Raw genomic sequence first — 20,833 nt, 5'->3', positions numbered from 1 at the left:
TACGCACACCTGTTCCCTATTGTCTCACCACATCTGTTGCCTCTCACTGTTCAGAATTGTTTAATGTCAAGTGTCAGCTTGTATGTCTGCTTATGTAGTAGCCTTACCCACAGTGCTTCCTCAAATGCCTGCGTTATACAGGTAGTTTACTTGTGTTATTTATCGTTTTTCATCTGTAAGCAAAGAAACATTCATTGGATTGATACATAATTCCCTTGTGTTCCGTCAACTTCTCCTGCATCTGTTTCCTCATTCCTCACCACCATGACATTATGATTAAGAAACAGGACATTTGTGAAGTGAAACTAAGATTCCATTTTAAGTTTCATGGTGCACAGAGCCACCCGTAAGGACTGTGGTTACATATATTGACACAGAGAGGACTGTGATAACATCTATTGATGTAGTGCTACTGTTCTTAATGAGACCGCACCGGAAATATTTGGTTATATGAAAATGTGTCGAAATGGTATGAAAGGAGGAAGAGTGGCTGCCCTATTCGAAGATACATTCCAGTGCAAATAAAATACACTTGGAAACGGGCAGTGACCCTAGGTACCTGTTCCGATTCCCAATCGACCTGGTGGAGTTGTCGTTCGCTATAATCCTCACCGCTCGCAATCTGTCGGGGTCACACTCACTCAGTAACCGTGTTCCTTTCTATTATACTTAGCAAGCGTTGAGCATGGTATAACGTCTACTGGTCCGATCGCTCGGGAGAGGTTCATCCGACCTCCGACCTCTCTCCGCGTTCCGCTCCTCTCACTCTGTTCCCCGTCGTCCGCTTTATCAGTCCTTGGGCCAATCAAAGTCCATCTGCACTAATCAGTCGGCTACCAGTCACCTGCCTCTACGCAATCGCCGTCACGTAGTATCCCAGCCCACGGGTGTCAGTTTTTACAGCTCACCAACTACACAAACATCCAGCATACGTGACAGGCATGGTATAAATTGCAGTTCTAACCACCCACATACGACACATATTTGCAAGATTTACGTCCAAAGTAAGCTGCAATAACTAGTTCGCGGTGGCGTCGTTAGGTCTGGGCGTCCGGGGCTATAGCCGCAATTCTTTTATGAATAGCCCCGGATCTCAAATTGACCAAAAATAATAAAAATACAAAAATATCCCATGATCTATTCTTCTATAAATCAGATTGCGCATTATGACAATGTAGACGTGTAGGCCGCTAACATGTACATCAATTTTTTCCGCATGTACATTCAAAACGCTGTACTTTCTGTCCGAGGCGGGGCGGGTGGGCTAAGCCCCGAATGTATTGTGATCCTAGCGACGCCTCTGCTAGATCGCTAAGATTTCCCATGTATAATGAAACAACAAAAGCTTGCAGAGTGAAAGGACCGACACAGAAGTACGGAGCTGCTGGTGACGGCGCGCATCTAGAGCGTATGTAAATTAAGTGAAAGGACAGATGTTGTGATTGGACAATAAACATTATATTCCTTTGTTCTTGACACCGTTTAAAATGGGTTATTTTGTCACTGTGTTTCTGGGGCTAGCCCTGAAAAGTCATTGCTAATCCTGCTCCAGAGCAGGGCCAGCTAGACCTAGGCTAAGGGTGGTGCTAGCCCACTTCAAAATATGCAAGTGTGAACACTTGCTTAGCCATGGGCTTAAGAGACCCTTAGCCCAGAGCTTAGGAGGCTCTTAGCCCTAAGCTAAGGTTGTGTGAACACACCTAATAAGGGTCACTAATGCTTTAAATTACGTTTTTTTTACTATTAAGTAATGCTAATGAAGAACCTGCAAACCTTGGTAAAACATTTGTTTCTAGACTAATATACCATAAGGGCCATGCATACAATACATTCAGTAAATGTTCCCACACTATTTATTAATTTCACAGTAAGTAATGACACAGTGTCACAAGCATTTAAGATTAAGTTCCCAACTTTAAAAAAAAAATGTTTTACCCAAGAGGACAATCAAGTCATTTATGTTTCAGAAGCAGAAAGAAAAGCTTAGAAATGTAGAATCCAGTTGTTGATTAATGTATTTATGTTTACTTAAACATGAATATACACGAACAATAACTTAGTGAGTATTATTACTGTCCCTCATCAGGTCATCCATGACATCCTTCTGATGAAGATGAAGGGCTTTTATCAGGGCTTTCATGGCCCCGGTGCTCGTCACAGTGTCCAGAATCAACCGCATCATCTCTTGTGTTGTCGACTGGGCATTAACGTTGGCGGCCAGTTCATCTGGATAAACCGTGCTCTGCATGGTATCTACAATGGCCTTCACGTTTTTAACTCTACTGATCAAAATCACACGGTTTCTTTTCAAAAACCCAGGTATGTCTGTCACAGGGATGAGGAAAAATATGTTACATTTAATTTCAAATAATCTATTTATTGTACAGATTACAAAGACAATGCCATGAATGGCAATGTAACATTTACCTACCTGCAATGGAACATGTTGAGGTTAATTTACTCTCCTTTGACTCAGAAGGTCCTGAGAATGGATGATATTAAGAAGAATATATTTACAATTGTTCTCTTTCTTGCTTCAACAATTATTGCAACCAAAGTTCCAAAACATTTATCTGAATATTTATTAACTTGTGCAACCTGGTCAGACTAAGCTGTTCATCCACTTCCTAAGTTCAGGATGGTTTTCATTAACTTTCTTTGATTATGTCAAGGAACTGAGATAATTTTATAGAATGATCTTCAATCATGTTGATCACAACCGCCTCTGGATCTGAGAAGCTCGTAAGCTCTACATACTTTCTGTTGGCAATCATATGTTTGGAGTGAACATGCATGCTCTACAGAATAAGTGGATTCTAATAAGTGGATGGGTTCTTAAAATAAGCAATAATTCAGTTTTGAATCTTTTATTAAATACAATACAAGTAAATTCTACATTCTACAAGTCCACGGTTTGCTCTGATTTTTTTTGTGTTACAACAATAATGTTTATTTCAAATTCAAAAGCCTGATTGATACATGTTTGTGCCCTCAGCTTAAATTTTAAAGCCGTCTTGCATTCCAGCAAACTAACACTGAGGTTAAGACCTGTAAATATTAAACCTGCCTAAATAGCTTACCTGGACATTGTGGGGCATTTGGGGGTGGGGCCTGTCTCAAAGACATATTGAAGTCTCCATCAATTGTACAGTTTGATACTTCTGATGCAAATATAAAACTGCTGTTGGTTGCAACCATATCTGCACATTGGGGTAGTTGGCTGTGGTTAACTCCTGAAAGAGATACTTTGCATCAACCAAAATTGCCAATTTTCATATATTTAACAAAAATAGTATATACATTCGAAAATACACCGATCAGCCATAACATTATGACCACCTGCCTAATATTTTGAAGGTCCCCCTTTTACCGCCCTGACCCATGGAGGCATGGACTCCACTAGACTCCTGAAGGTGTGCTGTGCTATCTGGCACCAAGACGTTAACAGCAGATCATTTAAGTCCTGTACGTTGTTTGTTTTTCCAGCACATCCCACAGATTCTCGATTGGACTGAGATCTGGGGAATTTTGAGGCCAAGTCAAGAACTTGAACTCGTTGTTGTGTTCCTTAAACCATTCCTGACCGATTTTTGCTTTGTGGCAGGGCACATTATCCTGCTGAAAGAGGCCAATGCCATCAGGGAATACAGTTGCCATGAAAGGGTGCACATGGTCTGCAACAATGCTTAGGTGGGTGGTACGTGTCAAAGTAACATCCACATGAATGGCAGAACATTGTCCAAAGCATCACACTGCCTCCACCGGCTTGCCTCCTTCACATAGTGCATCCTGGTGCCAGCTGTTCTCCAGGTGATCAGACCAGGCCACCTTCTTCCATTGCTCCGAGGTCCAGTTCTGATGTTCACTTGCCCATTGTAGGCGCTTTCGGCAGTGGAAAAGGGTCAGTATGGGCACCCTGACTGGTCTGCGGCTACGCAGCCCCACATGCAACAAACTGCGATGCACTGTGTGTTCTGACACCTTTCTATCACTACAACTTTTTCAGCAATTTGAGCCACAGTTGCTCATCTGTTTGATCAGAACATACGTGCATCAATGAGCTTTGGCTGCCCATGACCCTGTTGCCAGTTCACCGCTTTTCCTTCCTTGGACTGCTTTTGGTAGGTACTGACCACTGCAGACCGGGAACACTCCAAGAGCAGCAGTTTCGGAGAAGCTCTGACCCAGTCGCACAGATCCTTAGGCCCATTTATCATGCTTCCAAAACATCAACTTTGAGGACAGAATGTTCACTTTCTGCCTAATATATCCCACCCACGGACAGGTGCCATTATAACGTGATTATCATTGTTATTCACTTCACCTCTCATTATTTTACGGGCTGATCAGTGTAGACGGAGTACAAATATGAAAGAAGACTAAGTAAAACAAACATTAACATAGTTAATATTCAATTGTGTTATTGTCTGATGCTTGCTTTTATTGAACATCCTTATAATGAACATTTTGGCTTATTGATAGTTGCACTCACCAGATGGATTCATCTCTCCTGCTTGAACAGTTGCATTCATGTTTAAGTCTTTTTTAACCTGGACGTTGGTTACTTTTCGGGTGTCAACGATGCTGTTGCAATCCGCATACACTGTTGGACCTGATGTGAATTAAAAACATTGTATGTTATTGTATGCATGTTATTACCTTACACTATAGAACACACTTTTATCTGATGTTTTTTTATTCTAACAATTTCATTGTTAGTAATTATGTGTTTAGTCAGTAAAAATGTTGTTTTCTGTTTCTACCATCCATGTTCTTGCTGAAATGCTGTTGAAGGCTCGGGTAATGCTTTTGCTCTTTCTTCAGAATCTCAAGGAACTCCTCACATGTTTTCTCTCCCCTTTCCATAATACATTTCAACAGCATGTTGATCTTCTTTTCATCAGTGTCTTGGTTGCACACAGCCTTTCCTTGTTTAACAGATAAAATATCTTCACACTTGTCAATGATATACTGAGCACCTGTTGATAACCACTGGCACAGGTCTGTCTTTGTTGACTCCAGGAATTCCATGGTTTAAATGCTAATTTAGTGGGGGTACCTGTGAACTGAAATAGGTATGAGATGGACTAGTGAGTTGCACACATTTAGGAGGTCTGGCATTCTATTCAGCAGAGAGAAGATTCATTTTTATGTCTGTTATGTCTTGTCGGTTTCATAACCAAGTCTTCATAACAAAATTGTAATAATGTGTCGGAAGGCAGTACTTGGTTCACCCGTTTATATCAAACGTGTTTAAACTTACAACCACATTACCCAACATTCTCTATGCATCCAACTACGGCAAGTATCTGGGTATAAAAGGTACAAACTAATATATAACATCTGGGTTATGTAGGCATGGATGAGTTAAAAGTTAAGGTGTTAGCAGCTGCATTAGTTTGGTGCATAATGAGACCCCATACCATAATGAGACCCCAGTCCCCATACCGTACCATAATGAGACCCCATACCGTACCATAATGAGACCCCATACTGTACCATAATGAAACCCCATACCGTACCATAATGAGACCCCAGTCCCCATACCATACCATAATGAGACCCCATACCGTACCATGATGAGATCCCATACCGAACCATAATGAGACCCCATATCGTACCATAATGCGACCCCATACCATACCATAATGATATCCCATACCGAACCATAATGAGACCCCATATCGTACCATAATGTGACCCCATACCGTACCATAATGAGATCCCATACCAAACCATAATGAGACCCCATACCGTACCATAATGAGATCCCATATCGTACCATAATGAGACCCCAGTCCCCATACCGTACCATAATGAGACCCCATACCATACCATAATGAAACCCCAGTCTCCATACCGTACCATAATGAGGCCCTATTCCCCATACCGTACCATAATGAGACCCCATACCGCACCATAATGAGACCCCATATCGTACCATAATGCGACCCCATACCATACCATAATGAGATCCCATACCGAACCATAATGAGACCCCATATCGTACCATAATGCGACCCCATAACGTACCATAATGAGATCCCATACCGAACCATAATGAGACCCCATATCGTACCATAATGCGACCCCATACCGTACCATAATGAGATCCCATACCGAACCATAATGAGACCCCATACCGTACCATAATGAGATCCCATATCGTACCATAATGAGACCCCAGTCCCCATACCGTACCATAATGAGACCCCATACCATACCATAATGAGACCCCAGTCTCCATACCGTACCATAATGAGACCCCATACCGTACCATAATGAGGCCCCATTCCCCATACCGTACCATAATGAGAACCCATACCGTACCATAATGAGACCCCAGTCCCCATACCGTACCATAATGAGAACCCATACCGCACCATAATGAGAACCCATACTGTACCATAATGAGACCCCATACCAAACCATAATGAGACCCCATACCGTACCATAATGAGACACCATACTGTACCATAATGAAACCCCATACCGTACCATAATGAGACCCCAGTCCCCATACCATACCATAATGAGATCCCATACCGAACCATAATGAGACCCCATATCTTACCATAATGAGACCCCATACCGTACCATAATGAGATCCCATACCGAACCATAATGAGACCCCATATCGTACCATAATGAGACCCCATACCATAATGAGACCCCATACCGTACCATAATGAGACCCCATACTGTACCATAATGAGACCCCATACCGTACCATAATGAGATCCCATACCGAACCATAATGAGACCCCATATCGTACCATAATGAGACCCCATACCATAATGAGACCCCATACCGTACCATAATGAGACCCCATACCGTACCATAATGAGACCCCATATCGTACCATACCCAGAAGTGATCTTATGACTGAACACTGTATACTAACAACATAATAATAATGCACAATAAAAACTATTAATAATCATAATTAACACTACAAGTGTTATGTCTCACTGAAGAATAAAACATTCCTTAAGCAACAACTTGTTATGTAATAAACTGCACAAAATGTAAGGAAGACAAGGAAAATAACATTGATAATAAGCAATAAATGTGTAGAAGTACTTTGTCTAAGAAAGTAGTAAGTGCTTCTAACAGTTACAGTTGCGTACAAGAGGTGGAATAACAGAGGTCTAGAGATATGTAATTAGACTAGAACTGAGCAGGAGCAGTCATGAATCACACAACATCATTTTAAGGCAGTAGGACAAGAAAATCATCTTACCAAAGGATGGTACAACAGATTCCACACCGGTATTTAACATAAATGTTGAGACCTTGAACTTTTCGTAAAAATGTGTCTTAAACAAAGTGGAATTTCTTTCAGCAATGTGAGTGCTGTATTTCCTTTGTGTAGAAGACAGCCAATCACACAGGAGTTGAACAGAAACAAAAGTGAAAGTGCAGATGTGTTAAATGCAAGCTAGGCAATGTGTCACAGTTCCGCCTATGTCAAGGTTTAGCTTGTGTGCCTGCTTATTGTGGTAGCATAAGCCTTACCCACAGTGCTTTCTCATATGCCCGCTTTATGCAGCTAGTTGACTGGTGTTATTTATCGTTTTGCATCTGTCAGCAGGGAATAATTCACTTGTGTTCCGTCAACTTCTCCTGTATTTGGTTCCTCCTTCCTCACCCCCACACCACCATCACGAGTTTACCAACGTATTATTTTTATGTATTGACTTTTTACACAACTTTTTAGACTTGTGAACGACTGACTCAGTTTTATCGTTCAATTGAACGGTTGTTCAATTGACGGCTCGGGCCTCCAGGAAGAAACGATAGTGTTGTTTGCCCCCCGGCACAGCCCCTGCAGCCAGGCAAGAACTTACTCTTGGTCAATGGGAAGAAATGCTGCCGACTAGTTAAACCTGGGTCGCTGCTAGAGCCGACAGATATTTTCAACAGATTTTCAAGGCCCGAGCCGTCTACGGAGGGGAATGATCGGCAGGCATTTTCTACCGGTGGCCCAGGAAAACTGAAAATTTTAGTAATCGGCAATTCCACTACCCACCGTATTAGACTAAAGAATCAGCCGCCAATCGTACACGGTTTACCAGGAGGGCATAGCCACCGTCATAGCCCCAAATCTAAAACGGGCAATTATGGAGAGTACAGAGATATTGTTATTCACTGTTAGCCAGCCTCCTAGCATAGTGGAGTCTGTCAATAGCCAGAGTAGTTACTATAGTTTTGCCTATTGCAACTGTGACTCGTTCCAGGCTGAGAAAAGTTAAACAATGTAGTGCTACTGCTAACAATAGCAACCTAATTAAGATAAAGCCTTCCTCCACCTCGGTTACAAATAAAAATGACTGTATTACCTCGCATCTCAAAATGGGACTCCTTGTTAGATCCCCTGCTCCAAAAGCAATTGAAGTAAATAAATAAACCACTGATCATAAACCAGATGTTTATTGGCTTGTGTGAAATATGTCTGAAGCCTGATGAATTTACTGCCCTAATTAAGGCCTCTCCTACTGGCTATACTAGTGATCATATCCCACTCGTGTCCCGAAAAGGGAGTGTTGCCACCTAAAGGTGGTGACCACCTAAAGCGAGACCAAGTCAAGACCAAGGCTGAAGCAAATCGAGTCTGAGTCGAGACCAAGACCAATGGTAGGCGAGAACGACTGAGAAATGTGATGAAAGAAATATAAAAATGAATATTTCTTTATATATCCTGAATGCATTTCATAAAGGATAAAACATGTTATGTAACAAAAGTATTTGATTATTTGTTGTAACACTCATAAATAACAACTTTTGGAAGGAGGGAAAAAAATGTGTAAATTAATTTTTTGGGGCCAGTAAGTTAACGTTGAGCCCCGATGTGTCAGATTATAACCATATGACCTCAAATTGTACAGTATTTTTGTATTCATATTACGGAAATATGGTATATTTCCCATGAATACTGAATTCTCAGCAGGGGAGTTTAAATTGTAGAATTTTTCTTGGGGTTTTTCTTGGTCTTTTGACCAGTCATATCAGCAATAAATAACAGGTTATAGCTGATTTCAGTGACATGACCCCATACCGTACCATAATGAGACCCCATACCGTACCATAATGAGACCCCATACCGTACCATAATGAGACCCCATACCGTACCATAGAGACCCCATACCGTACCATAATGAGACCCCATACCATACCATAATGAGACCCCATATCGTACCATAATGAGACCCCATACCGCACCATAATGAGAACCCATACCGTACCATAATGAGACCCCATACCGTACCATAATGAGAACCCATACCGTATGGCATGGATACAATAAATGTGCCATTACAGCCCCAGAAGTGATCTTATGACTGAACACTGTATACTAACAACATAAACACAATTAATAATCATAATTAACACTAAATGCGTGAATAGTAAATCATTCCTCAACATATAAAAATGGGTGAACTGACCCTTCAAGCAACAACTTAATGTAATAAACTGCACAACATTTTAGGAAGACAAGGAAAATAACATTGATAATAAGCAATAAATGTGTAGCAGTAATTTGTCTAAGAAAGTAGTAAGTGCTTCTAACAGTTACAGTTGCGTACAAGAGGTGGAATAACAGAGGTCTAGAGATATATAATTAGACTAGAACTGAGCAGGAGCAGTCATGAATCACACAACATCATTTTAAGGCAGTAGGACAAGAAAATCATCTTACCAAAGGATATATGGTACAACACATTCCACACTGGTATTTAAAATAAATGTTGAGACCTTGAACTTTTGGGACTGAGAGATAAAATGTGGCTTTAGCAAATGTGGGCTTTCTGTTAGCAATGTGAGTGCCCTTTTTCCTTTGTGTAGACGATATAACACGGGAAATAACACGGGAGTTGAACAGAAACAAAAGTGAAAGTACAGGTGTGTTAAATGCAAGGTAGGTCATGGTTCCGCCTATGAGAACGTATCCCCTGTTCACATCACAGCCATATTGTTCTCCGTCACCGTCCTTCTAGTGGCCATCGCCTCGTTTCCCTGCTGCACTTTAACGCAACCCTGAACTATCTTGTTCTACTACACACAGGTTCTTGTGATGTAAAAATGCCAGGTTCTTGAGAAAATGTCATGGAAATCCTACTAGAACACCTGAACTTTATTTGTGATTAATCACTTTATATGATGGCAGGTGTGTAATGTCTTTTTTTTAACATGAGTTTGAATGTGATTGGTTAATTCTGAACACAGCCACATCCCTAATTATAAAAGGTTGTGCACACTTATGAAACCAGGTTATTGTTTTTATTTTTCATTTTTCCCCCTCGAAGATTTCAGTTTGTTTTTTAATTGAATTGTTCACATTATATGTCACATTAAAAGTTCTGAATTGATTTATCTTTGTCTCATTCTTTTACATCACAAAAACCAGGCATTTTCACAGGGGTGTGTAGACTTTGTATATTCACTCTATATAGATTCCGTTTCCTCTGTCTTTGTTCAGTATTGTTTTTCATCAAATGTCAGCTTGTATGTCTGCTTATGCAGTAGCTTCAGCTTTTGCCAAAGTGCTCAACACAGAATAAATTCCCTTTGTGTTCCATCAACCTCTCCTACATCTGGTTCCTCTTTACTCCCCACCACAGCACCATGGCAGCAAGAGTAAGAAACGGGACAACTGTGAAGTGAAACTGGTGCATAGAGCCATATGCAAGGACTGTGATAACATCTATTGACACGGGGAGGACTGTGATAACATCTATTGACACAGAGAGGACTGTGATAACATCTATTGACACAGAGAGGACTGTGATAACATCTAGTGACACAGAGAAGACTATGATAACATATTTTGACTCAGAGAGGACTGTGATAACATATTTTGACTCAGAGAGGACTGTGATAACATCTATTGACACAGAGAAGACTGTGATAACATATTTTGACTCAGAGAGGACTGTGATAAGATCTATTGACACAGAGAGGACTGTGATAACATCTATTGACACAGAGAAGACTGTGATAACATATTTTGACTCAGAGAGGACTGTGATAACATCTATTGACACAGAGAGGACTGTGATAACATCTATTGCACAGAGAGGACTGTGATAAGATCTATTGACACAGAGAGGACTGTGATAACATCTATTGACACAGAGAAGACTGTGATAACATATTTTGACTCAGAGAGGACTGTGATAACATCTATTGACACAGAGAGGACTGTGATAACATCTATTGCACAGAGAGGACTGTGATAAGATCTATTGACACAGAGAGGACTGTGATAACATCTATTGACACAGAGAGGACTGTGATAACATCTTTTGACACAGAGAGGACTGTGATAACATCTATTGACACAGTGAGTCCACGTGTTTTTCCCCACAGGTTAGTGAGCATCTTGAACTCTCCATGACGCAAGGCTCTTGACGTTGTCTTCATGCTGTTCCCAGGGGTGAAATGGATACCCAGCAAATGTTGTGGATAGACACAAATCACATGGATATATTATTTCATAAGGACACGTTTGTCCTACATTATATATCGACAGCTAGACATTCCTTAACTGGACATAGCCCAGAAAACTGACGGGACAAGTTCCCAGCCTCAACTTGGTAGCTGTTCCACACGTTTTAAAGTTAACCGCTGCTATCCCCAGGAAGGTCCCCATGGGGGGTTGATCTTCCATGAAGCTGTTCCCGCTGGTCTGCATCAGCGGGGACAAGGAGGGGCTCGACATGCGATGTGGTTCTCTTGACGAAGGTGTTACTGCGAACCAGCGTCGTCTGCCTCGTCACACCAGACGGCTGGTTGTTGGGCTCGTTCATATCCACCCCGGAGTCCAGGCTGGTGTCACGGCTTTCCCCCTCTGCTTTGCATCTCCTTTTCGAGTCAGTGACTGAAGAAGAGTTGCGGCAGATCTCTGCTGCCGGTTTGCCTTCCAGGGACACAAACCAGGCCCGCGGCGTGAGGGAAGAGGGTTTGGCCCTTCGAGGCTCTGACAAGGCGTGCTCTGAATTCCAATCGGTGTCCAGCAGCTCACTGGAGAAAGGTCGCCCACCTCGAGGTCGGTGCCCACCTCTTACCCTGGACTCGTTCAGACTCTTGGGGACTGAGACAGACTCTGGGAGACTAGTGTAGTTGCGACCCTGGTTCCCAAGTTCGATGGTGGATGGGCCCCCCTCCGGACCCCCTGGCTTTCCCTCCATGTCATGCCCCTGCATTAGCCCCTGAGAGGGCAGAGGGTCCCTGGGCAAAGTCTGGCTGAGATTTTCTAAGCCCACCAATAGTCTCTGCACAGGGTTGTGGGCACTATCTGTTCTGGGCAGGGTGGCTGGTCGGCATACTGGGGAGGGCTGATCCGGTGAGCTCCAAAGCCCTGGGGCGTGGAGGATAGCCACGGTTTGGTTTTGGGATTGGAGCAACCTGTCCTGCAGGAATAAGCTCTCATTGAGACAGAGAGGAAGTCTTAACTGCTCAGCAATGTCCCTGGGCCACAGAACGTCACTCCTGTCGAACAGATGGGTCTGCGGCAAAGTCCTGGATAAATCTGGACCGTAGGCATCTTCATCCTCAACACAGATGTTGAAGTCAGCACTGTGCTTGGAAGACGCAGAAACATTCAGTTGTTCTTCTCTCCTCGATGTTAATGGTGGGCTGGATACATGGTTAGATTGGGCCAAGCCTTGAGAGGACATCGCGCAGAGTTGGTTGTCGTGTGTTGAAGTGGTTTTGTCGTTCTGCAACACAGCTGTTTTGATGCTGTGGATCCTTGTTGCCTTCTTTTCACTGGAAGAGAGACGTTTCCGTTACCAACACATTCTTCACATCACCGTTATATCTTCACTAACGTTTGCATAATCATCTCGGCTATGGTATACGCAATTAGGAAATCTATCGATTTTAGCGCGTACAATTGGTTGACATGATGAAAAGAGGCCTCGGTCAGTATACCTCACAATTTCAGAAGAAAATATACAAATGTACAGTTTTACAATGCAAATGATCAATTCACTCATTACGACACATCAGATCAATAACATTTTATTTGGGTCTTACCTAAGACAACAGAGGATCACAACAAACACTCCAACTATGAAGGAAAGTGTTCCTCCCAGGATGGCCACAATGTAGGCGCTATGGTTGGAGATGAATTCCAAGAGGTTGGTGTGTTGCACATAACCTGATGTAGTACAGAGAGTAGACTGGTTAGAGCCTTCTCAGATAACAAGAAAATCATCTAAACCAACTTATTTAGAAGATCTGCTTTCTGTTCATAACATTGGCAATATTTCGGGGGGAAAATGCTCACTGGGATTAGATTGGTTCAATGAGGAATTTTGCAGAACGTTGCTCCACAGGCTTCCACTACCCCATAGAGAGTTGAAATTACAACTCCAATGGGCCCTCTGGTTCCCTGTCCGTTTAATTTTGGGGTTAACGGACCTCTACATATTCTACTACACCTACCTCCATTTGATGGCAAAGGTGCTGCTATCCAGTAGCCCAGATGAGGAGCAATGAAGGCCCAAAACAACTTCCCCTCCTCCATCTTTACTGTTCCTGTTCCTCTGTTCATCCAGACACCTAAAATATATTTCAGAATACAATTTATTTTATAAGTGTAGTACTGTAGTATCATTCATATTATGTCAGTAATAATAATATATTCATTAATAATATTGTTGACCACACACGTGATAGACAGAAGAAAATGTTTAGCCTGGAATGGTGGTCAGCCTTCTTCCTCCAAATCTTCCTCATTGAAGAGTTACATGTTAAACTGGGTTTAAGTCTGTATGTAAAGGCAACACCACATAACTCCCTTAATACCCACCAGTGTTACGGTCAAAACTCCAGGCTGGCACGGCTTGGGAGGTCCGCAGTCCAGGGTTCTCCCCCAGGGGAAGAGTGATGTCTATGGGTCCAGTCACAGGGACCTCTCCACCGTTGGACAGGAGCTGGGCGTGGACCGAAGCTACGGGCTTCAACTCAACACTGCTGTACCCTGAGGCAGAGACCCAAAACACAAACACAGCCAATCACTGCAAACGCTCCGTCTCATTCCGGCACTGCACGTTCCTCTCTCCTTAAGTCCCAATGCTTTTGATTTGGAAAAGTGTGCCGGCAGGACATTCACAAATAAAAAGACCTGCACACCTGAGTTACTGAGCAGAAGGCCAGTGGGGCAGGAGTAGCAGTCTGTCCCACCCGACAGCTGAGGCATTGTAAGGTGAGCTGAGACAGAGGAGAGGTTGCTGTCTGTCAGGTTAAGGAGACTCCTGGGGAAGTGGATCCTGGGTTGAGGCAATGCATCTAAAAATGAAAAGACCTGCTGTTATTCTGGAGATGAATTACAAGAACAAGGCTCATTATATATAATCCAAAGTTTAGTTTGTAGGATGATAACAGACACATACATACAAACATATACACACACACACACACACACACACACACAGACAGACAGACATACCAGTTGTTTTGCCAGTTATCAGAACCGAATCTTCAAACCAACAGATGTTGCCCAGGTTACTGGATAACAGGGACACGGCCACAGCTGTAAATACTGTCATAAATCAGAAGAGAAAAGGTATGTTGAACCTGTGTCCACCTGCTTGTCTTGGACGAAACGTGGAAAACGATCAGGGTAGTAGTCAGTTTGAGACACTAGGTGGCGACCTCATGTTAGAATTCAACAGCTGTTTCAGTGCAATGACGAGTCACCACAGACAGAACACACGTCAACACCCACTTGGCATCTTAGTAGTTTTCCAGAGCAGCGAGGCGGGAAGGTAGCGGTCTCTGCCGGCCACTATGGCGGCAGGCATCCCCGGTTGGTAGGGAACACTGAGCATCACCACGCCGTCCTCGGTGGTGAGGGCGGAGTTAGTCCTGGTGTAGTTCACATACACCTCCACCCTAGCCAGGCTCAGGGATTGGCGACTTAACATGTCACTGACCTGGACCTTCAGAGCAAACACGGGGCCTAGGGAAATCAAAGGGGAATTCAAATCTCGGGTTCTCTTTGTCGTTAGTGCAATGGACAGATAAACCGATCAGCTGTTGCTTTAGTAATTCAAAGACGTTTTTCAAATGTTGCCCGTATTAGCAACTTCTAGAAATTAGCCGTGTTTAGTTAATATTCAATAATAGTTAGTATTCAAGAGATCTAGAGTAAAAGACGCCCGATGGATGGTTCAGTAGTTGTTTTACATGTCGTAGATCTGATGCCATTGCATCGGTGCACAAAAGATCTGTTCACGACTGAGTTCAGATGTCCGTCCCTGGGCGGTGCTCAGCTACAGTGACACATGTCAAGATAAAGATTTACCCAAAAAAAAGAACAAAAGAACAAATTCAAAGCAAGTAGCTTGTTGTCGAAGCGCTCAACAGAGACAGAGATCTATCGCTTTTGGGCTAATTTTCCTACGTTAGACGTTTACAGGTGACTGACGTTTCGACACCAAACTGTCAGGTTCCTCTTAGTAACCTCACCATTACACATTACACATGTTCGTAACCAAGTGATCTTTTGAGGATCAGCTTGTTTTTACGACACTGTAAAAAAGGAATGGAACAATTTACAAATCTCATAAACTTGTATTTAATTCACACTAGAATATAGATAACATATCGAATGTTTAAAGTAAGACATTTGGTAATGTCATGCCAAATATTGGCTCATTTTGGATTTCATGAGAGCTACACATTCCAAATAAGTTGGGACAGGTAGCAATAAGAGGCCGGGAAAGTTAAATGTACAGATAAGGAACAGCTGGAGGACCAATTTGCAACTTATTATGTCAATTGGCAACATGATTGGGTATAAAAAGAGCCTCTCAGAGTGGCAGTGTCTCTCAGAAGTCAAGGTGGGCAGAGTATAACCAATTCCCCCAATGCTGCGGCGAAAAATAGTGGAGCAATATCAGAAAGGAGTTTCTCAGAGAAAAATTGCAAAGAGTTTGAAGTTATCATCATCTACAGTGCATAATATCATCCAAAGATTCAGAGAATCTGGAACAATCTCTGTGCGTAAGGGTCAAGGCCGGAAAACCATACTGGATGCCCGTGATCTTCGGGCCCTCAGACGGCACTGCATCACATACAGGAATGATACTGTAATGGAAACCACAACATGGGCTCAGGAATACTTCCAGAAAACATTGTCGGTGAACACAATCCACCGTGCCATTCGCTGTTGCCGGCTAAAACTCTATAGGTCAAAAAAGAAGCCGTATCTAAACAGGATCCAGAAGCGCAGGCGTTTTCTCTGGGCCAAGGATCATTTAAAATGGACTGTGTCAAAGTGGAAAAGTGTTCTGTGGTCAGACGAATCAAAATTTGAAGTTCATTTTGGAAAACTGGGACGCCATGTCATCCGGACTAAAGAGGACAAGGACAACCCAAGTAGTTATCAGCGCTCAGTGTAGAAGCCTGCATCTCTGATGGTATGGGGTTGCATGAGTGCGTGTGGCATGGGCAGCTTAAACATCTGGAAAGGCACCATCAATGCTGACAGTTATATCCAAGTTCTAGAACAACATATGCTCCCATCCAGACGTCGTCCCTTTCAGGGAAGACCTTGCATTTTCCAACATGACAATGCCAGACCACATACTGCATCAATTACAACCTTTTTGGAATCGGGTTTGTATGTGACCCAAACTACGCTTGCACTCAAAATAATGGCAATAATGACAAACATATAACTGGTGTGTCTCACAGGTCAATTAGCCAAATCATGATCAACTATTTACCTGGGTGAAAATTGAGACAGTCTCACAGAATCATACATAAATACATACATAAGCATGTGTAAGAATATGCATACCTAAACAGTCATCAAAGCTACAAAACAACTATTTTTATAAAGGACAGTAGTTGAGTTTAATTGTATTATTAAATAATGGTCAAAACCATTCCTTAAATTATATTCATCCATGTTGCAATGTAATTTTTTTATTTCTTGAATAATGGTGTCTTCCACTGTTGTGGTAGAGATGTGATGAGTTGATTGTACTTTTGTATTGTGTATAGATCTGCATAGGCATTTACTATTTGCACATGCGACATTACATTGCTAGCCTTTTTTTTAATGTTCATAAACAGGATGCTAGTTTAAATTGTCCCAGGGGACCTCTGTGATACAGACACTCAGTTTGGCCAATTAGCGAAAATGAAACATCTGTTATATTACATGTGTAACAATAACAACTAGGCTATTAAAACATATTTTCCCGGTATTATATAGAGTTGGACTGTTGACAAGTGTCTGTGTAGGCTTATTTAACTTCACTCACAAATTAGAGATGAGTAAGGGTAGAAGCCTGTCCTTCAGCCATCTCCCCCTCATGTTCGACTAAGCTGTCTAAGTGGGCCAGCATGACAGAAGGGACTGATTAAACCGCCTCAGTGTGGAGGTGAATAATACCAGATTACTATAATCTACTTGTTTGGAGCATTGTGGCCCACCACATTGTAATTTAAGGGTTTGGACCGATTGGGAGTTTCCGGCCTGTTAGGTCGTCAGTCGAGCAGACAAGGCCCATAGAACTAGACCCCTTGGATGCCATTTCATAAGCATAAATTACACAGAGCTTGAGTAGTAACTCACAGTTGATTTTGTCAGATACATGACAGAACGTTTATAGAATTTATATGTAGCTGCGTAAAATGAATGATTTTGTCAGGGTATGAAATGTGTACCCCCGTATAGGCAAAACAGATGGGCCTGTGGAGATTTGTCTCCTGTGGCTCCAGGTCACATACTGCTGTGGTGGGATTAAGGAACAACAAAGCTGGGACGGTCCAATTCTCTGCTCTGGCGCCGAACACCGTTCTGAAATGTATGGCGACGTGGAGCGGTGATTACATTCAGTTCGCTTGATGCTTCCACTCAGCCTGGTCCAGGATCTGTGTTTGAGGTAGTGGGCACTGCAGCGCTGGCCCGTTCACACTTCATGGTGTCAAGCAGAGCGGACAACGGAACGGGTCACTTCGATATTAGGAGACACGCCAGGATACGGTGCCGACAAGTAATTAAAACGCTCCAAATCCGTGTCTTAAATGTGAAACAAACAGTCATATTCCTAATCCCTGCAAGTGAACATTGGCCTTGGCCAAGACAGGGCTACATTGTCTAAGGCGAGACAGCACGAGGAGATCGGCGACCTACTGAATATCTTCTACTGCAGTAAAAAGGTGCCTTTTGTTCCTTAGTTGTGAATAAATGCTCCTTTTTGGATGCAACGAGCTCCAGAATCATGTGAAGAATCATTGTGGGAGTTGACTCCTACTCAGTGGTGAATGTATTAGACCGTAAACATGGATGCGAACACAAACCTTGCCATTCATTCTGCAGTCTAGATGACACAGTCTACTGGGTATTCAATCAGGCTGTAATGACGGCCAGACCCATATTGTTGAAACATAGCTCTTTAGTTTCTATTTAATTGATTGTAATCTGAATCAGCCAGTGGAAAAGATCAGGTCATAGGCAAACATTTCTTCAGGATTCTTTGCTGCTTGCTGACTAACAAACAAACAGCAGATGGAGAGATAGGAATTCACAGCATGTCTTGTTGAGTGGAACTATAATTAGCTTACAGCAAACATAGTGGCTCTTCTATATCACAATATCAACTGACTCTCATTCAAAAGTCCTCTGTAGAGAAATGAAAAATGTAATTAAAAAATCTCTGCTTACTTACCTGTAGGCGTACCTGTATACCAACATTGCTTACCATGTACATTTACAATTATAATGATCAACATTTATAATAAACCGCACAAATTATTGATTTGTTTCAAATGATAGTTTGTTGTTAAATTTATAAAAGCTACACCATATTATTTCACATCTGACACTTGTTCACGACGGTCATGTTTCCACAACCCGGGAGGCAGCCGGGTTATCACATACCTGTCCAGGAGACTGATGCAGGCTGGTTCTGATGTTGAACCTGTTGACCAACATGCTGGTCTGCTGAGCCCTCAGCAATAAGGTGCCCGTCAGCCGTCACACCCGCGGTCCCTCTCCTCCCATCCTTGTAGCACAGCACCAATAACAGATAAGCTCCTAAAACTGACATGACAGCTGGTAGTCCGTTACAAGGCGAGACACCACGACCAGCGCCGGGCTACTCCGAGTTCCATGTTACCCTCCTTGTGGCGGGCAGAGTCAGTGTGTCCACCCCTCCCTCATCCTCAGGCTGAATCCACAGTCTCACTACCAGCATGCAGGTCCGTAGGCTTTGTCAAGCTCCACCCCCTTGTGTAAGACTCGCAATGAGCTCGGATTTTGTTCAGAACACGTCTGTTTGTAGGTCAGTATACGTCTCATTCAGTAAGGGGCCAACTACATGAACACCGATGTGGATGTCCTAAACACAAAGGGGAATTTTTGAACAGTAATTGGTGTGTCTTAGTGAACATTAAATGGTGTGTTAGTGAACATTAATTGGTGTGTGTTAGTGAACATTAATTGGTGTGTGTTAGTGAACATTAAATGGTGTGTGTTAGTGAACATTAAATGGGGTGTGTTAGTGAACAATAAATGGTGTGTGTTAGTGAACATTAAATGGTGTGTGTTAGTGAACATTAAATGGGGTGTGTTAGTGAACATTAATTGGTGTGTGTTAGTGAACATTAAATGGGGTGTGTTAGTGAACATTAAATGGGGTGTGTTAGTGAACATTAAATGGGGTGTGTTAGTGAACATTAATTGGTGTGTGTTAGTGAACATTAAATGGGGTGTGTTAGTGAACATTAAATGGTGTGTGTTAGTGAACATTAATTGGTGTGTGTTAGTTAACATTAAATGGTGTGTGTTAGTTAACATTAAATGGCATGTGTTAGTGAACAATAAATGGCGTGTGTTAGTGAACTTTAATTGGTGTGTGTTAGTGAACATTATATGGGTGCACATTAAATTGACGCTGATTCAGTCAATATTTGACGATAATGTGGCCCTTCCGTGATGCTACAGGCAGAAATAGTGACACATTGTGTATGCATTCATTTTTATTCAAGAAGGAGGATATGAATTGGTAGCCTTGTTTTAAGGCACCTAAAAATGTACAACAAAGTTGACCCATTTATTTAATAAGAATACAAAAATACACATCTCAGTGACTCCCATATCGTAATAAATACGTAACCATGCATTCTAACTATAAAAAGGCACAGCAACAGTCACATAGTAGTCATAAAAATTACCAACTACTTTACCAAAGTCATCTGAATAGTAATAAAGATGACAGCTGTAACATTATATTCCAAAGATTAAACCAAAACTACAAGTCATCAACATTAGGCAATAAATATGCACATTTTGCGTTCCTATATATATATACACACAGTGGGGAGAACAAGTATTTGATACACTGCCGATTTTGCAGGTTTTCCTACTTACAAAGCATGTAGAGGTCTGTCATTTTTATCATAGGTACACTTCAACTGTGAGAGACGGAATCTAAAAAAATCCAGAAAATCACATTGTATGATTTTTAAATAATTAATTAGCATTTTATTGCATGACATAAGTATTTGTTCACCTACCAACCAGTAAGAATTCCGGCTCTCACAGGCCTGTTAGTTTTTCTTTAAGAAGCCCTCCTGTTCTCCACTCATTACCTGTATTAACTGCACCTGTTTGAACTCGTAACCTGTATAAAAGACACCTGTCCACACACTCAATCAAACAGACTCCAACCTCTCCACAATGGCCAAGACCAGAGAGCTGTGTAAGGACATCAGGGATCAAATTGTAGACCTGCACAAGGCTGGGATGGGCTACAGTACAATAGGCAAGCTGCTTGGTGAGAAGGCAACAACTGCTGGCGCAAT

General features: G+C 42.2%; 2 protein-coding genes across 7 annotated transcripts; both read right to left on the bottom strand.

Moving 5' to 3' along the window:
* Positions 1 to 1,997: 1,997 nt before the first annotated feature.
* Positions 1,998 to 10,139, bottom strand: LOC106024807. Of its 6 annotated transcripts, none has more exons than XM_013139147.4 (6): positions 7,245 to 10,139; positions 4,764 to 5,066; positions 4,493 to 4,612; positions 3,081 to 3,233; positions 2,432 to 2,482; positions 1,998 to 2,325 (listed from the first exon to the last, which is right to left on the bottom strand). In XM_013139147.4, exons 2-6 carry the CDS (start codon positions 5,029 to 5,031, stop codon positions 2,057 to 2,059), a joined length of 861 nt encoding a protein of 286 aa, XP_012994601.2. In that variant the 5' UTR covers positions 5,032 to 5,066; positions 7,245 to 10,139; the 3' UTR covers positions 1,998 to 2,056. The 6 variants fall into 5 exon arrangements, 5 of the variants coding, with proteins under 5 accessions (XP_012994601.2, XP_034144849.1, XP_012994602.2 ...); XM_034288958.1 differs by having other exon boundaries at positions 4,764 to 4,928; XM_013139148.4 differs by having other exon boundaries at positions 9,702 to 10,139.
* A 793-nt stretch (positions 10,140 to 10,932) lies between these two features.
* Positions 10,933 to 19,197, bottom strand: LOC105021914 (protein FAM171B). The gene is made up of 8 exons (XM_010889930.4): positions 18,909 to 19,197; positions 14,739 to 14,972; positions 14,460 to 14,552; positions 14,144 to 14,299; positions 13,821 to 13,991; positions 13,454 to 13,570; positions 13,043 to 13,166; positions 10,933 to 12,772 (listed from the first exon to the last, which is right to left on the bottom strand). Exons 1-8 carry the CDS (start codon positions 19,075 to 19,077, stop codon positions 11,623 to 11,625), a joined length of 2,214 nt encoding a protein of 737 aa, XP_010888232.2. The 5' UTR covers positions 19,078 to 19,197; the 3' UTR covers positions 10,933 to 11,622.
* Between the last annotated feature and the right edge of the window lie 1,636 nt (positions 19,198 to 20,833).

The sequence above is a fragment of the Esox lucius genome, chromosome 20, assembly GCF_011004845.1.
Source record: "Esox lucius isolate fEsoLuc1 chromosome 20, fEsoLuc1.pri, whole genome shotgun sequence".
NCBI lineage: Eukaryota > Metazoa > Chordata > Actinopteri > Esociformes > Esocidae > Esox > Esox lucius.
Note: the sequence above shows the minus strand (reverse complement) of the source record. Positions and strands in the feature narration are given on the sequence as shown.